The 24,824-nt window shown below is 36.0% G+C and overlaps 1 protein-coding gene across 5 annotated transcripts in view; it reads left to right on the top strand.

The window, feature by feature from the left end:
• The window catches only part of OXR1 (oxidation resistance 1), a 447,043-nt gene that overhangs the window by 418,877 nt on the left and 3,342 nt on the right, over positions 1-24,824 (top strand). For 3 of the 5 annotated variants that reach the window (XM_024756317.1, XM_024756319.1, XM_024756321.1), the window contains 5 exons: positions 11,944-12,024; positions 13,978-14,103; positions 14,885-15,037; positions 23,123-23,218; positions 24,635-24,708. In XM_024756317.1, coding sequence (XP_024612085.1) covers positions 11,944-12,024; positions 13,978-14,103; positions 14,885-15,037; positions 23,123-23,218; positions 24,635-24,708 — 530 coding nt within the window. The remainder of the gene's footprint in view (positions 1-11,943; positions 12,025-13,977; positions 14,104-14,884; positions 15,038-23,122; positions 23,219-24,634; positions 24,709-24,824) is intronic. The other 2 variants (XM_024756318.1, XM_024756320.1) reach the window with 1 other exon arrangement.

Raw genomic sequence — 24,824 nt, 5'->3', positions numbered from 1 at the left:
TGCAGATGCCCTTCTCATTTTTGTGTATCTGTTACAGATTTTTGGTTTGTGGTTGTATAAAAATTTACCATGAGGTTTTTATACACACACACACACACGCACACACACACACACACACACATAGCGAGCAAGCAATCTATATATGTATGTGATTATTTTAAATTGCTGTTCTCTTAATTTCAAATGCATTTCAACAACCCTGCATTTTTACTCTTCTCTCTTCACGTTTACTGTTTTTGACATTAACACTTTTCTTTTGAGTATCCCTTAAGTGTTTATCATGGATGTAGATGGTTTTACTACTTTTGTCTTTTAACCTTCCTACTAGCTTTTATGCAGTTGATTTACTACCTATTTGCCTTTACCAATGAGCTTTTTTGTTTAGTAATTTTCATGTTTCCAGTTGTGGCCTTTTCTTTTTCACTTAGAGAAGCCCATTTAACATTTCTTGTAAAGCTGATTTGGTGAACACTTTTACGTTTTGTCTGTAAAACTTCTAATGTCTCCATCAAATCTGATTGAGAGCCTTGCCAGGTAAAGTATTCTCAGTTGTACGTTTTTCCCTTTCATCATTTAAAATATATTGTGCTACTTCCTTCTATCCTGCAATGTTTCTACTAAAAATTCAGCTCATAGTCTTATGGGAGTTCCTTGTATATAAGTTGTTGCTTTTACCTTGCTGCCTTTAATATTCTCTTTATTTAAAATTTTTGCCATTTTAATTACAGTATGTCTTGCTGTGGTCCTCTTTGGGTTGATCATGTTTGGAACTCTGTGTGTCCTAGACCTGGATGTCTGTTCCCTTTCCTAGGTTAGGGAAGTCTTCAGTGATTATGTCTTCAGGTATTTTCTCTGCCCCTTTCTCTCTTCTTCTGTGACTCCTAGAATGCGAACGTTAGCACACTTGATGTTGTCCTAGAGGTCACTTAGTGTCCTCATTTCTTTTTATCCTTTCTCTTTTTTTCTGTTCCACTTCTGTGATTTCCACTACTCTGTCTTCCAGCTCGCTTATCCATTCCTCTGTATCATTTAGTCGAATGTCGATTCCTTCTAGTGTATTTTTCATTTTACTTTCTGGATTCTTCACCTCTGTTTGGTTGTTCTTTTATATTTTCTAACTCTTTGTTAAACACTTAAGATTTCTCACTCTGTTAATCTGTTTTTCTCCTGAGTTCTTTGATCATATCATGATCATTCCCTTGGTCCAAGGTCTAGTGCCTGTGTACTGGTTGGTGGGCCCTCTGGTAGGCTGGGCAATGTACAGGGGAGGCTGTGAGCTCAGGGGTTCTTAAGGCAGCCTGTCTGCTGTTGGGTGGCGCTGTGTCCCTGCTCAGTTAGTTGCTTGGCCTGAGGCACCTGGTACTGGTGCCTGTAGGTTGGTGGGCAGGGCTGGGTTCAGGTGCTAGTAAGGTAATGGGAAGATTCCAAATGGTACTTGCCAGCATCAATGTCCCCATGGTAGAACAAGCTCCCAAAGATGGCTTCTGCCAGTGTATGTGTCCCCAGGGTAAGCTCCTTTTGCCTCCTGCCTCTCCAGGAGACTCTCCAAGATCAACAGGCAGGTCTAACTCAGGCTCCTTTCAAATTACTGCTTCTGTCCCCAGTCCCAGAGTGTGTACGCCCTCTTAAGAGTGAAGTCTCTATTTCCTACAACCCTCTGGGTCTTCCAAAAGGAAGCCCCACTTGCCTTCAAAGTCAAACATTCTGGGGGCTTGTCTTTCCAGCACAGGACCCCTGAGTTTGGGAGCCTGACGTGGGGCTCAGACTCCTTGGGGAGAACTTCTGCAATAATTATTCTTCTGTTTCTGGTTCACCTACCAGGGGTATGGTCTTGACTGTACCATGACTCCACCCCTGCTGCCCATCTTCATTATATCTATAGCTGTAAAAGATCTTTTCTGATAGGTTCTGGTCTGTTTCACTGATAGTTGTTCTGTAAATAGTTGTAATTTTGGTGTGCTCATGTACTCAGGGTCTTTCTGCTCAGCCATCTTGCTATGTTTTCTTTATTTTTAAAGGCTGTTTTAGAGTTTATTCTGATAAATAACCTAAACTTTAATCTCTAATCATTTACTTGAAACTGTTTATATATTTGATATACCCATATACTATATCCTGCCTTTTTAGTGTCTGTCAATAAATTGTAATTCATGTGAAGGTTATAAGCTCATTTTATAAGGGTATAAGTTTAATCAGATTAAAGTCACAAAATATTAAATAACATCATTTTTTTCTATCAGTACTTCACTGAATTTTCTCATCTTTTCCTTTTTTTGTTGTTTTTAGGTCCTAATATATGACAAGATGAATTTTTTTTGTGTATTTTAGGTCTTTATATTTGAAAACACATGACATGATGAATTACTTACATCTGTATAGAAATTAGCTCACAGGTAGAATTTTAAGAACAAATTTAAATGTAAAACTCTTTCCAGGGACCTCAGCTAATGATTATAATACTGATTAAAATATTAATAATTACTTATACTAACACTATACACTTACCATGAGTTTTTTACTTAATCCTCAACCTGTGAAATATTGCTGCTTTCACCTTCATTTTACAAAACAGAGGCATATAACAGCCATACTCTGACCAATAAAGGTCAGAGCTGTGGTTTGAATCCAGGCATTCTATTCTGGCTGTAAGCTGTGCCCTTAAATTTTTTGCCATACGTGCTCTCAAAATCTTCAAACTATAACTAGGAGAAGGGGATTAACATTTATTTTGTACATTTGCTGTATCATTTTCTACTTTATATGTATCTTACACATACTATTATTTATTCCTCATAAGGTGCCTAAGATATGATTATTATTTCCATTTGAAAGACCAGAAATTGAGAGATTAAGTACGGTTGCTCAAGTTCACAAAACTAATATAATCAGACTTCCTTATCCACCAGTTCTGCATTCGATGGTTCTGCGTTTGCAGATTCAACCAACCACAGATTAACAATATTTGGAAAAACAATCCCAGGAAGTTCCAAAAAGCAAAACTTGAAGTTGCCACAATGCTGACCACTATTTACATAGCATTTACATTGTATTAGGTATTATAAGTAATATATAGATGATTTAAGGAGAGGATATGCATAGATTATATGCAAATACTGTGCTGTTTTCTATAAGGGACCTGAGCATCCATGGGTTTTGGTTTCTGTGAAGGTTTCTGGAAGCAATCCCTCAGGCATATGTAGGAACGACTATTAAACAGCATCAGAATTAAGACAGTTCTACAGCTAAACCTACTATACTGTGTTGCCTACCTATAGTACATATTCATGGGAAGTTTTTTAACTAGTGTTTATGCCTTATTGTATAAAACATCTTACTAATTATGTCACAACATAATTGAAAAGAGGACGTATACACATATATTCGGTGTAGAATATTTTTTCTTTATTTATTTGACTTAGTAGTTGAAAAGCATATTTATTACATATGTAAGTTGTGAGACATAATGATAAAATGAGTATTTGTGATCACACTCACTCATTCACTACCCAACTTAAGAACTAGAACGTTACCAGTGAAAGTGCATCATCCTATGTGTTCTTTCTCTGTCTCATCTCATGTCAACTCCAAATTGGTAACTACCTCCCTGAATTTTGTGTTTGCCTGGTTTTTTTCCCTGTTTTTCTTTAATTAACAGATTTTATTTTTTAGAGATTTTAGATTTTAGATTTACAGAAAAATTGAATGGGAAGTACAGAGAGCTCCCATATACCCCTTTCTCTCCAAACACAGTACCCCTGTTATTTACATCTTGTATTAATGTGGTACATGTTATAATTTATGAGCTAATACATATTATTATCACCCAAAGTCTGTAGTTTACATTAGGGTTCATTCTTTGTGTTACACATTCTATGGAATGACATGTATCTGCCATTACAGGATGATACAGTGTAGTCTCACTGCCTTCAAAATGCCCTGTGCTCCATCTGTTCATCCCTCCTTCCCTCCACTTGAGAACCACTGATGTTTTTAATCTTTCTATAGTCTTGCCTTTTCCAGAGTATCATCTACTTGGAATCGTATCATATGTAGCTTTTTCATATTGACTTCTTTCAGTTAGTAAAATGCATTTAAGGTTCCTCCCTGTCTTTTCATGGCTTTATAGCTCATTTCTTTTTAGTGCTGACATTTAATATTCCATTTTCTCAGTGTACCACAGTTTATCTGTTCACCTATAGAAGGACATTTTGGTTACTTCCAAGTTTTGACACTTATACTAAATAAAAGGTTGTTATAGACATTCATGTGCAGATTTTATGTGGACCTAAGTTTTCAGCTCATTTAGGTAAATACCAAGGAGTGTGACTGCTGGATTGTATAATAAGAGTATGTTCAGTTTTGTAACAGAAACTGCCAAACTGTTTTCCAAAGTGACTGTACCATTTTGTGCTCTACCAGCAATGAATGAGAGTTCCTGCTGCTCTGCATCCTCACCAGCATTTAATATTGTCAGTGCTTTCATTCTAAATAGGTGCGTAGTGGTATCCCATTGTTATTTTAATTTGCATTTTTCTGATGACATATGACATAGAGCATCTTTTCATATTCTTACATGTCCAGATCTTTAGTTCATGTTTTGTTTGTTATCTTGTTATTTTTTAAAAGTTCTTTGTATATTTTGGATAACATATTTATCAGCAATGTATTTTGCAAAGATTTTCTCCCAGTCCGTGGATTATTTTTTTATTCTCTTGACAGTGTCTGTTACAGAGCAGACGTTTTTAATTATAATGAAATCCAACTTACTAGTTTTTTTTATGGATCATGCTTTTGGTGTTCTATCTAAAAATGCATCTTCAAACCCATGTTCACCTAGATTTTTTTCTGTATTAGCTTCTAGTTGTTTTATACTTTTGCATTTTACATTTAGGTTGATGATCCATTTTGAGTTAATTTTTGTGAAAAGTATAAGGACTTTGTCTAGATTAACTTTTTTGTCTGTGGTTGTCCAGTTGTTCCACCACTGTTTGGTAGAAGACCATCCATTCTTCATTGCATTATCTTTGCTTCTTTGTCAAAAATCAATTGACTGTACTTGTGTGAGTCTATGTGTAGGTGCTCTCTTCCATTCCACTGATCTGTTTGTTCTTTTGCCAGTATCACAATCTTGATTACTTTATAGTAAGTCTTGAAGTTGAATAGTGTCAGTCATTCAGTTTTGTTCTTTTCCTTCATTACTGTGTTGGCATTGGGATCTTTCTACATAAACTTTAAATAATCAGTTTGCCTATATCCACAAAGTAACTTGGTGGGATTTTTATTGGAATCATGTTGAGTCTATAGACCAAGTTGGGAAAAACTGATATCTTGACAGTATTGTCTTCCTTTCCATATATATGAACATGGAATATCTCTTCATTTATTTAAATCTTCTTTGATTTCTTTCTTCAAAATTTTGTACTTCATGTATTTCATTTTTTTCTGTACTAATATAAATAGTATGGTTTTACATTTCAGATTCCAATTACTCATTGCTGATATATAGAAAAGCAGTTGACTTTTGTATATAACCTTACATCCTGCAAGCCTACTATGATTGCTTATTAATTCCAGTAGTTTTTGGATGATTCTTTAGAATTTTCTTTATAAACAATTATGTCATCTGCTAAGAGTTTTATTCCATCCTTTCCAATCTGTATACCTTTTATTTCCTTTTCTTGTTTTACTGCATTAGCTAGGTCTTCCAGTACAATGTTGAATAGGAGTGGGAAAGTATTTCATTTTTCACCATTATGTATGATGTTAGTTGTAGGATTTTTTTCGTTAGATGTTCTTTATCAAGTTGCAGGAGTTACCCTCTATTTCTAGGTTGCCAGGAGTTTTTATAATGAATGGTAGATTTTGACTAATGCTTTTTCCGTATCTATTTATGTGTAATAGATTATATCAGTTGATTTTCAAATGTTGAAATACCTTGCATATCCCTTGCATACCTGGAATTAAATCCCACTTGGTCACTATATAGATATCTTTTTTATGCATTGTTGGATTCAATTTGGTAATATTTTGTTGAGGTTTTTTTGCATGTATGTTCATGAGAGATATTGGTCTGTAGTTTGTCTTTCTTACAATGTCTTTGTTTATTTTTTATTAGGGTAGTGCTGGCCTCATAGAATGAATTGGGTAGTATTTTCTCTGCTTCTGTTTTTCTGGAAGAGATTGTAGAGATTTAGTATAATTTCTTCCTTAAATGTTTAATTGAATTCACTAGTGAATCTATCTGGATTCACTGAAGATGCTCCAGAGCTAGAGATCATACCACTTTGGGTTTCTTTGTAAGTACAAAATCAGCTGCCGTGGTGTATGCATTTTTGCTTTGCAAAAGTCAATATAATTAATTATATTGGCCAGAATGAAAATCTGTTCCGTTTTTTCTTTTTTCTATGATCATGTCTGTCATAGTGCTCAGCAATTTTGCATAGCTTTTCATAGAGTTACCTTGATGTTTACTGGTAGCTAATTCATTTTAGTTGGCTAGAACTGGGCCTGGTACTTTCTGTTTTGCAAGGCTATTAATTACTAATTCAATTTATTTAGTAGATATAGGGCTGTTCAGATGATTTGTTTCTTCTGTGTGAGTTTAGTGGTTTGTGTCTTTCAAGGAATTGGTCCATTTCATCTAGGTTTTCAAATTCGTAGGTATAGAGTTGTTTATAATATTCCTTTATTTTCCTTTATTATCAATAATGATGGCCTGTCTTCATTTATGATATAATTTATTTGTGTGTTCTTTTTCTTATTTTAGTTAGCCTGGCTAGAGGTTTATCAATTTTATTGATCTTTCCAAAGAACTGGTTTTTGGTTTTGTTGCGTTTTCTCTATTGATTTTCTGTTTTCTGTTTCACTGATTTCTACTCTGATTTTTTTCTATTATTTCTTTTCTTCAACTTCAGACTTAATTAACTCTTCTTTTTCTAGTTTCCTAAAATGGAAGCTGAGATTATTGATTTTAGATCTTTCTCTTTTCTTACATATGCATTCAGTGCTATAAATTTTCCTCTTAATTCCTGCTTTCACTGTATCCCCAAATTTTGGTAAGTTATATTTTTATTTAGTTCAGAATATTTTAAGTTTCTCCCAAGACTTTAATGATTATGTGTTAATTAGCAGTGTGTTGTTCTAAAGTAATTTGGGATTTTCGCACTATTTCTCTGTTACTGATTTCTAGTTTAATTTCATTGTGGTCTGAGAGCATACTTTACGATTTATATTTGTTAAGGTATGTTTAATGTTCCAGAATGTGTTCTGTCTGAGTGAATGTTCCATGTGAGCTTGAGAAGAATATGTATTCAGCTGTTGTTGGGTGGAGTATTCTGTACATGTCAATTAGATCCAGCTAATTGAGAATACTGTTCAGTTCAGCTATGTCCTTACTGATTTTCTGTCAGATTTGCAAATTACTGATAGAGGAGTTTTGAAGTCTCCAACTATAATAGTGAATTAATATATCTCAAGATTATGTAATGAGTGTTATTTTCCCCTGATATGCTGTGGGGAAAACAAGATTATTCCCTTTTTGTGAGAGTCACTTCTTACATTTATTGTTCCATGAGGCTAGTATAATATACACATATTGTAATTGAATGGTTTTGACTAGTTAACAGGTTTTTTTTTTTTTTTTGACTAAAAGAACAGTGAATATATCTGCCTTCTTATGAAATTCTATGTGAGTCATCTGCAGATATACTTAACAGGATGTAATTTTAAATATAAAAGATTTCTTCAAATCAAAACTTCAGTAATGTGTTCTGTTTTTTATTCATTCTGGATTTAATCCTTTTTTCCCTCATAATTCTACTTTGTAGTTACCTAATTTGTGATTCTCTATTTGCTCCTTTTATATTTTATTTAAGTCACGGAAGTGTATTTTGAAAACAGTAGTTTTAATTTAAGGCAAAAAGGAGTAAAGTTTTAACATAATCCAGGTCTTATTTTGTGATAAGACTTTGTCATACATTATGAAATACAGAACAGAATGTTACATAAGTTCAGGATGCTGTTGTATGCCCTTTTTTGTTAGCTACAACAGCTCAACTTTAATTTCCTCCTTTTTAAAAATATTTTTGGATTCCAAAGTAAATATAAATGGCATTGTTAAGTAACATTTTTCTTTCTACCCCATCTTCCTTTACTAAGGAATAAAAGTAAGGCATAAGTGAGAAATAAAAATTGCACATTCACAGATATCTTTTTTAGTCTGCAAGGCAGTTGGAGGAAAGGAGGTTTTTGGCCTGTTTATGGTGTAATCTCAGGAGGAAATACTGGAGTATCCTGGAAGGAGGACTGTCAGACCAATGTTAGACTGAAGCTCTTTTCTTTCTAGGACAGCATGTTCTTATTCGTGGGATTTGCAGCAACTATACATTTCCCCTAGTTTCAGCTTCTGTTCTGGTTGTTGTTGTTATTAGTCTCTTTGTAGTAGAGGTGGGTAGATTTAATTCTGCCTTCACATTTGTAATTTGTTGAAAATAAATGCTCTCACTTTGTGAGAGTCCTTTGTCAAAAACTGAAGAGACTAGAGAGTAGCACTTAATTCTGCAGAGGGTAGTTCATAGTACTTAGTTTCTGCAGATGGGATTTAGCGGTATAGGCAAACTACTTTGCTCCTCAGGAAATGACTTTTTAGCCAGACAGTGAATACAGTTTTAGCTAGAAGGTCTTGATTTCCTCAACTGTGTACCTTTAATAATTGGGAGTGTGATACAGGACATTTTGTAGCAATCTGTCCATTTTCCACTTAGGTTTAATCTTTTGGGTAAAGTAATACATTCTGTACATGGAGTATGATTTACCAAGGGGTTAAAAATTAATTTGAGACTAATTCTAGATCCACCATATATACGAGGAATCTATCTCTCTTTATTCATTTATTTTGAGAGGAGGAAGTATATTTCTCTAGTTGAGGCAGGAGATAGATGGGCCCCAGGCTGAGCAGCTGGAGTTTATCCCCTGTGGACAGATTCTCCAAGATGAATACAATAGCAGGAGGAAGGAGAAGCTAAGACCTGCCCAGATGAAAGATAAAGGGACCACATATTTCTCGTTCTCAGAGTCAGGGAGACCTTTCCCACTACACATGCGCAGAAAGGCTCCACAGAGGTCAAAAAGGGAGGAGGCGTCACCCCATAGTAAGTGATGTCAACCTACCCATAGGCCTCTTCTCTAGAATTCCATCTTGGCTAAGAGATGCACATGCACACGTGGGAGGACCCTGAGATAAACCAATTACAGACCCAGAACCAGGCAAAGCAAGATAATTGGCCAAAGGGAACCCAGAAGAAATGTCCCATACAAGTGAGGTAAACTACTACGAGCACACAACTCTCGACTCTCTGAGTCTGCCCATGTGAGTCTATTCATACGTACCCTTTTTCCTCCTAATAAATGCTTTACTTTTTTCACTACTTTTCATCTCTGGGAATTCATTTCTACAAAGCTGACAAGCCAGGGACCTTGTCACTGGCCACTGTCCCTGGTGGTCTAGTGGCTAGGATTCAGCGCTCTCACTGCCAAGGCTTGGCTTAAGTCTCTGGCCGGGGAACCGAAATCCTGCTTGAAGCTGCTGCAGGCTGAGGCCACCCCAAGATCATAGTCATTTGATTTCAAATCCTTTTTCTTTCTTAGTTCACCTACTCTTTTGACAATATTGTATATTATCATTCATCACAGCATGAGTAAATATTTAAAGGTAAGGAAGTGGTGAGTTTATAAGTTCCAGAAAGGAATACAGTTCAAAAAAAAAAAAAAAAATGAATGAGGAAAGTAGATTTGTGACATTAAAGAAACTATGACTACCAGATGTTATAGCTTATACTTACGATGCCAGTTCATGGTTCCCTAACTGATGATTCCTACTCTGAGTGATGTTGATACTGAGCCGTTTTGTGAGCAAATTCAATTTTACTTTCATCCGGGAACTGTGTTTTATATGGTAAAAGGAAGAGCTTTCAGTGTAAGATCAGTGTTGAGTAGAGGAATAGAAAGAATGCAGAGGAATAGTCAAGTCATATAATTTGAAAATTCTTGTGTAGGACACTCTCGATTAGACTGAATGCCATAGGAAGAAGGAAGAAAGGTATAACTGGTCATTAAATATTTTGTAGAGATTTCTTTTGCTGGTCTTAGAAAAGCAAGCTGTGATTTTTATTTTTTTTACTTTTAGTACCTAATTTTTCTTTCATCTTTATTGAAAATTCTGTTCTTAATTGAAAAACCTTTAATATTTTTAAATTAAACTTTCAAAATAGACAAAATATATAAAATAGTTGAGTTCTTAAAACTGAAATACTTTAATATCAAAAATAAAAACCAAAAATAAATATGGACACTCTTCAACATTATCCTTTAGTCCTTAGGGTAATTGATGGAAAATTAAGTAAAAGTAGTGTTAACCACTATTTAGTCTGTGGTGGGCACTAAATCCTTTATGTGCATTTCATTTCTTCATTTTATTTACACAAAAACCCTATTTAGTATGTACTATTATTATTTCCACTGTTTTATGGAGAAATAGATAAGGAAGGGGGAAAACCTAGGTCCATCTGATTCCCCAGAGCTTGAAATCATAGCTACTTTGGGTTTCTTTGTAAGTAGAGAGTCAGCTATCATATTGCAAGCATTCTTGCTTTTCAAAAGTCAATCTAATAATAATGGCCAGAATGGAAAGTCTGTTCAGCTTCTTTTCCTTTTTTCTATTCTCATGTCTTTCATTGCTTTCATTGCTTTCAACAACTTTACAGCTCTTCATAGAAGTAGCTAATTCGTTTTAGTTGACTGGAACAAGAACCTTTTAAAACCTAGGTTAGTTTAAAAATCTAAACCTTTTATGGGTCAGTTGGTTTAACTGCATTTTGTGGCCAGAACCTCTACACATAATTGATTGATCACAAGAGGAATTTGTCATAGGTCAGGAGAATTCAGCACACATTTATAGCACCACCAGAGTTCACTATATTATGCTTACTGTTTTGGGAATTATGTCATGATCTGAAAAAGCTGTAGCTGTTGTGTCAGTCTGAGGAAACTTGTCTGTTTTCGTGGGCTTTTTATAATAATATTTATCTGTCAGACATGGCTTTCAAATTCAGCACCGTGCAAGAGACTGGTCTAGACAATTACAGAAGATATAGAATTTCCCTTAGAAATTTAGAATGTAGGAAATTCATTACATTTTAGTCACAAATAACTGCTACAGTACCAACTACAAAGAATTACTGTAGAGGAAAGGCAAAAACTTTCAGTTCAGGATCATTTAGAAAGACTAAGTGGACATGCCTGAGAATGCTATTAGATATGCTTTTAAAAATCTAATTTTCTATTTCTGGAGCTTATTTTTCTTACTGTCTTAGGTTTTAAAATGTACTTCATATCTTTTTCTTGCTCCCCCACTTCTCTGTTCTGATACAGATCATATAGCACGGGTATGTTTGTTACCTTTGCCTAGAAGAGATTTTTCCAGCATTGCCATTAGGATGTAACGTTTGAGTTAAAACTGATTTGAAGGGGAGAGTTGAAACTACCATTTTCTTTGTAAACTGCAAGACAGTTAGATTTTAGATGTTATCTTTGATATTAGCAAAGCATGTTATGTTTTATATAGTGTTTCTTTTATAAAGGACTGTAATTCTATTTATTCAGTCAAATTCTGTCTATAATGAACCTTAAGTTGTGTACTAGTAGTTATAAATAAACCTTAAGTTGTGTACTAGTAGTTAGTTGGATGTAGTAGTTAATAAGTTAAATTCATTCATGTGTATTTCACCGTAGTTTAATATATAAGTCTCTTGGATTTTCAGCATGGAGTGGGGAAAGAAATCCTGATTACATTTCTCTTTCCCATTTAAATTTCTCCAATTTTTGTTTTGTTTTGGCTGTTTTTCTCAACTGTCAGTGGAATTATTGTCTTCCTGTCTCCATATTCAGGTAGTGTCAGTGGCTGAGTATCACCGCAGGATCGATGCTCTAAATACTGAAGAACTGCGCACACTCTGCAGACGTCTCCAGGTGCCCCCTTCAGTAGTTTAAACCCCTCCAGAGATTGAATATTCCCTGTTTTCAGTGTCTTTTGTCAGGGCAAATCTCTTTTTTGAAGGATTCATTTTGACTGCAGCACTAAAATACCCCATCAGAAAATTCCTTTTGTATTAAAGAGTACAGTATTGCCTTGAAGAGCTGTAGGACTATCTTTTCTGGCATCTTTTCATTTGAAAAATGTTCAGAGGAATTTTCTGTTATTTTAGAACTGTTCTCAGTACTGTATTTCTTAGATTGATGAGGAGTTTTCATTTTACATTGGAAGAATGTCTTGGGTTCGAGGTAGAATCTTTACTAAATAGAATCCGAAAGATGTACTATGGGAAAATGTTTAAAAATTTAACGGATAGCAAGGTTCTCTTCTTTAAGGCTATTTCAGTTGTATCAACCCTACATCAAATATCATAATGAGATGAATTGTTTTTCTCCTTAGGTTTTCCTGGTTGGTATTAGAAATACTTTGGAATAGTATAGATTAGGCACTTCAGCTAGATACATTGTTTAAAATTCTGTGAAATAATCTTTGTGATTTTTCAGGAAAAAGAACTATATATTTGACCTCATTTTTCAGCTTTGTGTATTATTGTGTGTTTTCCTCTTCTTAATGAGATATGCTTTCATGGCTTTGCTAGAACTCCTGAATTTTTTTCTTTTCTTTTAATGCTTCTCATGCTGCCTTGGATATTTTTTAACCTTTCACATCATCAAAATAAGGGTAAAACATGATGATGATGTGAAAGAATTAATATAGTTTTCATCAAAAAACAATACAGTTCTAGAACATGTATTGGTTGAAAATATATGTTGTTTAGGTTTGGTAAGAAATCTGTTAAAGGAACAAAATTTAGCAAGATTTCATTCCTGCGTGGAATCACAGTCGTCGAGAATTGCTGCATTTTAGTTATCTGCTGCAATAGAATTCTGTTTTCCAATTTAAAAGTTTCATCAACAGTAGTTTCATATATTTTATTTTCTAATACTACTGCATTTTATATGTTAAAATAAAATTAATATGAAAAAGTGCCAACAGAATAAATTGTACAGGAATTTAAGTTAATCATCGTTTCTGTCACTTTAAGAATGTCACTGTTGTTTCATATATTTTATTTTCTAATATTATTCCATTTTACATATGAAAATAAAATTAATAGGAAAAAGTACCAACAGAATAAATTGTATAAGAATTTGTTTTGATTTAATCAACATTTTTATCATTTTAAGAATATCAGTGAGATCATTTCCATCAAGAAAAGCATACATACTTTTTAGTGCATCAAATTGTTCTAATTTAAAAATAGGTTTGTGAAAAAGTTAACTTTTAAATGTATTGTTTGGTTCAGCTAGATAAAAAAAATTCATGTTTAGAAAGTAAAAATTAAAAAGGCATTTCTAAAAATAATGGTAACCTTTTCAGTGAAGCAGATAAATTCACATACACATGCACACCAATGAAACATTATCCTTTTTTTTTTGTACTATTTTTTTAAAATTAAAATTTTGGCACCCAGGAAGTTTTCTTAATTACTTTTGGCAAATTTTATGTTAACCATGAAAAAATATTCTCACATATTTTAAATAGCACAGATAAAAAGCAAGCTTAGCTGGCTCATTTTTTGCCCTTGAACAGAAAAATTAAAGTTTCCATGCAACTTACCTCTTTTTACCAGAAATGTGGAGTTTATCATTCAATACCTGTCCTTCCTCATGTAGTAGATGAGAAAAATGTCTGCTTATAAAAAACTTTTTCTGCATTGGACATGCCATTGTTATTAGATGGAGCATCTTTTGCCTATTCTAAAATCCTAAATTAAAGCTTTAGCCACCTTTTTTAAGGTATAAGGTTTTATTTCTCTCAAAAGGCTAAAATTTTTGAAGGTTGGTTGCCGTTCTGTATTAATATGTTGCTGCTGTTTACTTCTTTAGATTACTACAAGGGAAGATATAAATTCAAAGCAGGTTACTCCAGTGAAAGCAGACCTGGAATCTGAATCTTTTCGACCAAACCTAAGTGATCCCAGTGAACTCTTACTGCCAGATCAAATTGAAAAGGTATGACATACCCACATATGTGCCTTTCTGAGTATGTGCCATGAGAATAAAATACCCTATTTTCAGTTGTTTTGAAAACTGAAGAAGCAGGGCTGCTGTTCCTAGTCTTAGTCTTCAATGCAGAGAAAGTAAACAAAATATAGCAGCTAGCAGTAATAGAAGATATTAGGAGGTTTGGGTAAGTAGACATTAAAATAAATAACAGTAGCAATTTAGGTGAGACAATATAATGGCCAGTATTTAATTTCTTATTGTGTGCCAGTTACTTGCTTTATATGGGCAACCTAATGTAGTTGTTGCAGCCCCTGTAGGAGTTGGATGCTCTTATTATCAATTTTGTAAGTGAAGAAACGTGGGTGCAGAGAGGTTAAATAAATGTTCAAAGCCATACAGTTATAACATATTGAAGCTTGATTTCTAATTCTGATAGTCTGCCTCTGGATTTGAGAGGTTATTAATAATCAAGCTAACAGTTCATCAAATCTTTTTGTTAATTTGATACAGAGGATGCAAACAATAAGTAATCCATGTTTCTTGACTCTATTCTAATCTGTATATTGTTTGGTATGACTGTTTCTTTTCCTAATGAACAATTAATATTTCATACTGAGAAATGTACAGTTATTCTTCAAGCATCTCAGTGTCTTTGACAATGATATTTTCTACTGTTATTTTTGTAGGCTGCATTTTATAAAGTACTATTAAATTCCAGCTGGATTAGTATCATACAGATTAACAATAAGCAACTATTGAGTATGTGTTAACAATTTATTTTTCAAAGCTTACCAAGCATCTTCCACCAAGAACAATTGGCTATCCATGGACTCTTGTTTATGGTACTGGGAAGCACGGTACAAGCTTGAAGACCCTTTATCGAACAATGACAGGTTTAGACACTCCAGTGCTGATGGTGATTAAAGACAGTGATGGGCAGGTATGAAAAATAACAACCTTACCTTTTAAGAGATGGTAGTAACAGTAATGTTAGCATATTCTTTTGATAAAAATTTTCATTAGTACATTTTATTAAGTTTAACTGGTAATTATTGAGTGCTTTTGATATGCAAGGCAATGCTGAGTCCTACAGAGGTATAGATATGAGCATGAATAATTAAACAGTTCCTGCCTTCAAAGGAATTACAGTCTGGTAGAAAAGAATACTAAAGTATGCGACTATCTCTAAAGCCAAGCAAAATATGCCTGGTATAGTTAGACTCTGTAAAAAGTAAAAGGGGTGTTTAGATTGTTCATTCCTATCTGAGGGAGATAAGAATGAGGTTCCGGGAAGTAGTGGAAATTGACAGTCTTGAGATGTGGGTAAATTCTAGAAAGTTAAAGATAATTGTGAGAGATAGCTTCTAGATGGCAGAGGAGTAAGACGTGGAGATCACCTTCCTCCCCACAAATACATCAAAAATACATCTACATGAGGAACAGCTCCTACAGAACACCTACTGAATTCTGGCAGACGACCTCAGACTTCCCAAAAGGCAAGAACCTCGCCAGGTGCCTGCGTAGGGCAAAAGAAAAAAAAACCATAGACAAAAGAATAGGGACGGGACCTGCACCTCTGGGAGGGAGCTGTGAAGGAGGGAAAGTTTCCACACACTAGGAAGCCCCTTAACTGGCGGAGACAGCAGGTGGGTGGGGGGAAGCTTCAGAGACACAGAGGAGAGCACAGCAACAGGGGTGCAGAGGGCACAGCGGAGAGGTTCCCGCACAGAGCATTGCTGCCAACCAGCACTCACCAGCCTGAGAGGCTTGTCTGCTCACTGGCCAGGGCGGGTGGGGGCTGGGAGCTGAGGCTCTGGCTTCAGAGGTCAGACCCCAGGGAGAGGACTGGGGTTCGCTGCATGAACACAGCCTGAAGGGGAATAGTGTGCCACAGCTAGCTGGAGGGGAGTCTGGGAAAAAGTCTGGACCTGCCTAAGAGGCAAGAGACCATTGTTTCGGGGTGCACAAGGAGAGGGGATTCAGAACACCGCCTAAACGAGCTCCAGAGATGGGTGCGAGATGCAGCTATCAGCGCGGACCACAGAGACAGGTATGAAATGCTGAGGCTGCTGCTGCAGCCACCAAGAAGCCTGTGTGCAAGCACAGGTCACTATCCACACCTCCGCTCCTGAGAGCCTGTGCAGCCCACCACTACCAGGGTCCCATGATCCAGGGACAACTTCCCCAGGAGAGCGCACAGTGCACCTCAGGCTGTTGCATCATGCTGGCCTCTGCCACCGCAGGCTCGCCCCACATTCCGTACCCCACTCTCCCCCCTGGCCTGAGTGAGCAAGAGCCCCCTAATCAGCTGCTACTTTAACCCCGTCCTGTCTGGGTGGGGAACAGACGCCTTCAGGCGACCTACACACAGAGGCAGAGCCATATCCAAAGCTGAACCCCAGGAGTTGTGCGAACAAAGAAGAGAAAGGGAAATCTCTCCATGCAGCCTCAGGAGCAGTGGATTAAATCTCCACAGTCAAATTGATGTACCCTGCATTGTGGAATACCTGAATAAGCAATGAATTGTCCCAAAATTGATGAGGTGGACTTCGGGAGCAACTGTAGACTTGGGGTTTGATTTCTGCATCTAATTTGTTTCTGGTTTTATGTTTACCTTAGTTTAGTATTTAGAGCTTATTATCATTGGTAGATTTGTTTATTGATTTGGTGCTCTCTTCCTTTCTTCTTCTTTCATATATGTATATTCTTTCTTCCTTTTCTCCTTTTGTGAGTGTGTATGTGTATGCTTCTTTATGTTATTTTGTCTGTATAGCTTTGATTTTACCATTTGACTTAGGGTTCTGTCTTTTTTCGCTTTGTTTTGATTTTTTTTAGTATAGTTTTTAGCACTTGTTATCATTGGTGGATTTCTTTTTTGGTTTGGTTGCTCTCTTCTTTCTTTCTTTTTTTTTAATTACTCTTATTTTTTATTTTTAATAATATATTTTTTATTTTAATAACTTTATTTTTCTTTCTGTCTTTCTCTTTCTTTTTTTCCATTCTTTCTTTCTCTCTCTCTCTCTCTCTCTCTGTCTCTCTCTCTCTCTCTCTCCCCCTCCCTCCCTCCGTCCCTCTCTTTCTTTCTTTCTTTCTCTTTCTTTCTTTTTTTTTCTCCCTTTTCTTCTGAGCCATGTGGCTAACAGGGTCTTGGTGCTCCGGCCAAGTGTCAGGCCTGAGCCTCTGAGGTTAGAGAGCTGAGTTCAGGACATTGGTCCACCAGAGACCTCCCAGCCCCACGTAATATCAGATGGTGAAAGGTCTCCCAGAGATCTCCATCTCAACGTGAAGACCCAGCTCCACTCAATGACCACCAGGCTACAGTGCTGGACACCCTGTGCCAAACAACTAGCAAGACAGGAACACAACCCCACCCATTAACAGAGAGGCTGCCTAAAATAACAAGTTCACAGACACCCCAAAACACACCACCTGATGCGGTCCTTCCCACCAGAAAGATAAGATGCAGCCTCATCCACAAGAACACAGGCATTAGTCCCCTTCACCAGGAAGCCTGCAAAACCCACTGAACCAACCTTAGCCACCGGGGACAGGCACCAAAAATAATGGGAACTATGAACCTGCAGGCAGCGAAAAGGAGACCCTAAACACAGTAAGTTAAGTAAAATGAGAAGACAGAGAAATATACAGCAGATGAAGCAGCAAGGTAAAACCCCACCAGACCAAAGAAATAAAGAGGAAATAGGCAGTCCACCTGAAAAGGAATTCCGAGTAATGATAGTAAAGATGATCCAAAATCTTGGAAATAGAATGGAGAAAATACAAGAAACGTTTAACAAGGACCCAGAAGAACTAAAGAGCAAACAAACAATGATAAACAAAACAGTAAATGGAATTAAAAATTCTCTAGAAGGAATCAATAGCAGAATAACTGAGGCAGAAGAACGGAGAAGTGACCAGGAAGATAAAACAGAGGAAATAACTACTGCAGAGCAGAATAAAGAAAAAAGAATTAAAAGAATTGAGGACAGTCTCAGAGACTTTTGAGACAATATTAAATGCACCAACTTTTGAATTATAGGGGTCTCAGAGAAGAAGAGGGAAAAAAAAGGGGCGGAGAAGATATTTAAAGAGATCATACTGAAGCACAAGCTTTAAATGATACATTAAACAAGATGGACTTAATTGATATTTATAGGACATTCGATCCCAAAACAGCACAATACACTTTCTTCTCAAGTGCTCATGGACATTCTCTAAGATAGATCATATGTTGGGTCACAAATCAAGCCTTGGTAAATTTAAGAAAATTGAAATCGGATCAAGTATCTTTTCCGACCACAACACTATGAAACTAGATATCAGTTACAGGAAAAACATCTGTGAGAAATACAAACACATGGAGGCTGAACAGTACCCTCTTAAATAACCAAGAGATCACTGAAGAAATCAAAGAGGAAATCAGAAAATACCTAGAAACAAATGACAATAAAAACACAACGACCCAAAACCTATGGGATGCAGCAAAAGCAGTTCTAAGAGGGAAGTTTATAGCAATACAATCCTACCTCAGAAACAAGAAACATCTGAAATAAACAACCTAACCTTACAGCTAAAGCAATTAGAGAAAGAAGAAGAACAACAACAAAAAAACCAAATTTAGCAGAAGGAAATAAATCATAAAGATCAGAACAGAGATAAGTGAAAAAGACATAAAGGAAACAATAGCTAAGATTAATAAAACTAAAAGCTGGTTCTTTGAGAAGATAAAAACAATTGATAAACCACTAGCCAGACTCATCAAGAAAAAAAGGGAGAAGACTCAATAGAATTAGAAATGAAAAAGGAGAAGTAACAGCTGACACTGCAGAAATACAAAGAATCATGAGAGATTACTACAAGCAACTCTGTGCCAATAAAATGGACAACCTGGAAGAAATGGACATATTCTTAGAAAAGCACAGCCTCCCGAGACTGAACCAGGAAGAAATAGAAAATATAAACAGACCAATCACAAGCACTGAAATTGAGAATGTGATTAAAAATCTTCCAACAAACAAAAGCCCAGAACCAGGTGGCTTCACAGGCACATTCTATCAACATTTAGAGAAGAGCTAACACCTATCCTTCTCAAACTCTTCCAAAATATAGCAGAGGGAGGAACACTCCCAAACTCATTCTACGAGGCCACCATCACCCTGATACCAAAACCAGACAAAGATGTCACAAAAAAAGAAAACTACAGACCAATATCACTGATGAACATTGATGTAAAAATCCTCAACAGAATACTAGGAAACAGAATCCAACAGCACATTAAAAGGATTATACACCATGATCAAGTGGGGTTTATCCCAGGAATACAAGGATTCTTCAGTATATGCAAATCAATCAATGTGATAAGCCATATTAACACATTGAAGGAGAAAAGCCATATGATCATCTCAATAGATGCAGAAAAAGCTTTCGACAAAATTCAACACCCATTTATGATAAAAACCCTGCAGAAAGTAGGCATAGAGGGAACTTTCCACACCATAATAAAGGCCATACATGACAAACCTACAGCCAACATTGTTCTCAATGGTGAAAAACTGAAACCATTTCCACTAAGATCAGGAACAAGACTCTCACTACTGTTATTCAGCATAGTTTTGAAAGTTTTAGCCACAGCAATCAGAGAAGAAAAAGAAGTGAAAGGAATCCAAATCAGAAGAGAAGAAATAAAGCTGTCACTGTTTGCAGATGACATGACACTATACATAGAGAATCCTGAAGATGCTATCAGAAAACTACTAGAGCTAATCAATGAATTTGGTAAAGTAGCAGGATGCAAAATTAATGCACAGAAATCTCTTGCATTCCTATACACTAACGATGAAAAATCTGAAAGAGAAATTAAGGAAACACTCCCATTTACCATTGCAACGAAAAGAATAAAATACCTAGGAATAAACCTACCTAAAGAGACAAAAGACCTGTATGCAGAACACTGTAAGACGCTGATGAGAGAAATTAAAGATGATACCAACAGATGGAAAGATATACTGTGTTCTTGGATTGGAAGAATCAACATTGTGAAAATGACTATACTACCCAAAGCAATCTACAGATCTATTGCAATCCCTGTCAAACTACCAATGGCATTTTTCACAGAACTAGAACAAAAAATTTCACAATTTATATGGAAACACAAAACACCCTGAATTGCCAAAGCAATCTTTTTTTTTTTTTTTTTTGTGGTACGCGGGCCTCTCACTGTTGTGACCTCTCCTGTTGCAGAGCACAGGCTCCGGACATGCAGGCTCAGCAGCCATAGCTCATGGGCCCAGCTGCTCCACGGCATGTGGGATCTTCCCAGACCGGGGCACGAACCCGTGTCCCCTGCATCGGCAGGCAGACTCTCAACCACTGCGCCACCAGGGAAGCCCCCAAAGCAATCATGAGAAAGAAAAACAGAACTGGTGGAATCAGACTCCCTGACTTCAGACTATACTACAAAGCTGCAGTAATCAAGACAGTATGGTAGTGGTAGAGAAACAGAAATAGATCAGTGGGACAGGATAGAAAGCCCAGAGATAAACCCACACACACATGGTCACCTTATCTTTGATAAAGGAGGCAACAATATACAATGGAGAAAAGACAGCCTCTTCAATAAGTGGTGCTGGGGAAACTGGACAGCTACATGTAAAAGTATGAAATTAGAACACTTCCTAACACCATACAGAAAAATAAATTCAAACTGGATTACAGACCTAAATGTAAGGCCATACAGTACAAAACTCTTAGAGGAAAACATAGGCAAAACACTCTATGACATAAATCACAGCAAGATCCTTTTTGACCCACCTCCTAGAGAAATGGAAATAAAAACACAAATAAATGGGACCTATTGAAACTTAAAAGCTTTTGCACAGCAAAGGAAACCATAAACAAGATGAAAAGACAGCCCTCAGAGTGGGAGAAAATATTTGCAAACGAAGCAACTGACAAAGGATTAGTCTCCAAAATATACAGGCAGCTCGTGTAGCTCAATATCAAAAAAACAAACAACCCAATCCAAAAATGAGCAGAAGACCTAAACAGACATTTCTCCAAAGAAGATATACTGATTGCCAACAAACACATGAAAGGATGCTCAACATCACTAATCATTAGAGAAATGCAAAGCAAAGCTGCAATGAGGTAATATCTCATACTGGTCAGAATGGCCATCATCAAAAAATCTACAGACAATAATTGCTGGAGAGGGTGTGGAGAAAAGGGAACCCTCTTGCACTGTTGGTGGGAATGTAAATTGATACAGCCACTATGGAGAACCACATGGAGGTTCCTTAAAAAAACTAAACATAGAGGTACCATACGACCCAGCAACCCCACTACTGGGCATATACCCTGAGAAAACCATAACTCAAGAGACAGGTACCACAATGTTCATTGCAGCTCTATTTACGATAGCCAGGGCTTGGAAGCAACCTGAGTGCCCATTGACAGATGAATGGATAAAGAAGATGTGGCACATATATACAATGGAATATTACTCAGCCATAAAAAGAAACAAAATTGTGTTATTTGTAGTGAGGTGGAGGGACGTAGAGACTGTCATACAGAGTGAACTAAGTCAGAAAGAGAAAAACAAATACCATATGCTAACACATATACGGAATGTAAAAAAAAAAAAGAAGAAAAAATGGTTCTGAAGAACCTAGTGGCAGGACAGGAATAAAGATGCAGATGTAGAGAATGGACTTGAGGACACGGGGAGGGGGAAGGGTAGGCTGGGATGAAGTGAGAGAGTGGCATGGACATATATACACTACCAAATGTAAAATAGGTAGCTAGTGGGAAGCAGCCACATAGCACAGGGAGATCAGCTCAGTGCTTTGTGACCACCTAGAGGTGTGGGATAGGCAGGGTGGGAGGGAGGGAGATGCAAGAGGGAGGAGATATGGGGATATATGTATATGTATAGCTGATTCAATTTGTTATACAGCAGAAACTAACACACCATTGTAAGGCAATTATACTCCAATAAAGATGTTTTTTAAAAAATAGCTAAAAAATAAATAAAATTTATAAAATAAATAAAGATAATTGTATGAGGATGAGACCAAGAACAAGGTCCCAGATAAGGAAGACACAGTTTGGTTATTCCTGAAACAGCAAGTTCATAAATGGGCAAAACACGTCTTTGTTATTGTCAGACCTAGTAGCTTCATTTTGGGAGGTGGAGGTGGTGGTACAGAGTTTCTGGGGTGCTGGTAATGTCCTGTTTCTAGGTCTGCATGAAGGTTGAATGGAACTTTGCTTTGTGATTCCAAATTGATCTGTATGGTTGTATTATTTATATATATATATATATATGTACATACACACCTTACAATAAGAAAAGTCTATTTTAAAAATTGAGTCTGGAAGTAGAATGTCAGGAGAGATAGTGACTGTAGAGATCATCGAACTCTACTTTGCCATTTCGTGATCTGGAACCTTAGACCCACAACATTGAAATGACTTGTCCAGTCCTCTTGTTCATTTATTCATCCTTTTTTTAGGGTATCTACTGTGTGTCGTGTACTGTGTAAAGCCAAGGCATTATTACAGGACCAAACAATTCAGACTGAAGTTCTGTCCTCATGGAATTTACTGTCTAATGAAGAGGAAACTGGCATACCTTTTTAGTAGTAGAATGTTTACCCATACTGAGGGGTTTTTGCTGTCGTAAGTGCTACAGTACCACAACAGCATGTTGTCCTCACTGTGTGTACATTGTCATGCTGAAATGTGGCTACCACTTTTTTAGATTATCTTTTTGTTATAATAGACATGTTTTTAGATTTCAAAACTAGGAAAAATCTGGTTTTTTCCCACTGAGAAGCTGATATGCTTTGTACCTGACAATAATATGAATTGTGTGACAACTGGTCATGTTTCACTTTTTAAGTACAAGTAGACAAAACTATGCTAGATTAAACTTTTTGCATTTTACTTAAACATATATAATGGGACAGTGCTTACGGAAACAAATTAATAGTCATGTCATTGAACGTGCCTTTTTTATCCTTAGGTTTTTGGTGCATTGGCGTCTGAGCCATTTAAAGTAAGTGATGGCTTTTATGGTACTGGAGAGACCTTTGTTTTTACGTTCTGTCCACAGTTTGAGGTAAGAACACTTATTCCAGTTATATTCAGTTTGTGAAGAGGTGTCATCTTGAATAGGACATTCACTTTGGAGTCCTGCATACTTGCATTTGACTCTCAATCTCTGCCTTTTACTAACTGATAACCAAGCACTTTTTTGACCATTGTGAGCTTCAACTTTCCTGTGGTTAGAATGGGGATCATAAAATGTAACAAGGTTGTTTAAAAATTAAATGAGAATCATATATGTGTAACACTTGGTGTGGTACCAGAAAGACATCATGGGCTCAGTAAGGAGTATGCGTCATTATTACTGTTTTGTTTATTAATTATCTTTGTAAAATTTCTAGAAACTTTTAATGACTAAGTTTAATGATGTCAGTCTTGAAAATTTTAAAAACAAATTATTTGGGGTTAAATCAACAGTGATTACCTGATTTCATTTTCTTTATTGTGACTTGACTAAAATTAGATACATTGTAATGCCAATGAGATCTGAAATTTAATACATGAATTTTAGTGAATGTGTAACTGTTTAAAGCATTGAGTGCAATCTCAGAGTCTCTGGTACAGTCAGGTTCAGCATGTCAGACAGTACCTAAGAGATGAAATTATAACCTTGAAAATAGGGATCAGCACAATTGGTTTTTTTAAAAATTGTCTTTAGGAACAGTTTCTATAATGAACAAAATAGGATTTGATAACATAATAGGAACGAACTCTCTTAACAATTTTGGGTTTAAGTGGCTCACCAGATTAACTAGTGCTTTCCATTCCTTCCATAAAACATATCAACTGATGCCTACAGCTACCTGGAAGCTTGTAGTCGTTACAGATTTTTGAAGTTTCAGTTATACTTGTTTCCAGTCCTTTTTCATGATGCTGTTTCTACCTGGTAACTAATAATGTAATTAAACAAATGTTATATGTATATGAAAAAGTGAGTGCTAAAGTATATTTTATTGAAAACTGTAATGAATACTTCGGAAAATTTTTATAAAGGTGAGGTGCTAGAAATTGATGTTGTATTAGGTTTAGGTAGAACTTACATGAAAGGTTAAAAATATTTAAGAATATTAACATCTAAAAGTTTTACCCTTGAATGTCTCAAGTGTTTTTATGTTCAATCCTCTTTAAAGAAATTGAAACTGGAAAGCATAAACACGTGCTATAGGCTTCTGTGAGAATAATGATAGACAAATTCATACCCAAAGAAAAGACCTTGGCCCTATACCAAAATGTTAAAACATTATCAAATTAATGTTCATTTATATTTGATGCTAAAATAAAAGTTAATGACATCTACTCAGTTTTTAACTACTTTTCTACTTTATTTAACTTATCTCATTAACCATTGACTCTTGTAGTCAGAAAAGAGAAATTCACATAGATAGTGATATTTTCATCTACTTATTTAAAGCTTTTGTCATTTTTGTAGGTCTTTAAGTGGACAGGAGATAATATGTTTTTTATCAAAGGAGACATGGATTCACTAGCTTTTGGTGGTGGAGGGTAAGTCTCTTGAACATTTGACTGTGAGATTTTGAAAGAAACTTTAAAAATTCATTTGTGGGGCTTCCCTGGTGGCACAGTGGTTGAGAGTCCGCCTGCCGATGCAGGCGAAACAA

The sequence above is a fragment of the Neophocaena asiaeorientalis genome, unplaced genomic scaffold (genome assembly GCF_003031525.2).
Source record: "Neophocaena asiaeorientalis asiaeorientalis breed wild unplaced genomic scaffold, Neophocaena_asiaeorientalis_V1.1 scaffold496, whole genome shotgun sequence".
Taxonomy (NCBI): Eukaryota; Metazoa; Chordata; class Mammalia; order Artiodactyla; family Phocoenidae; genus Neophocaena; species Neophocaena asiaeorientalis.
Note: the sequence above shows the minus strand (reverse complement) of the source record. Positions and strands in the feature narration are given on the sequence as shown.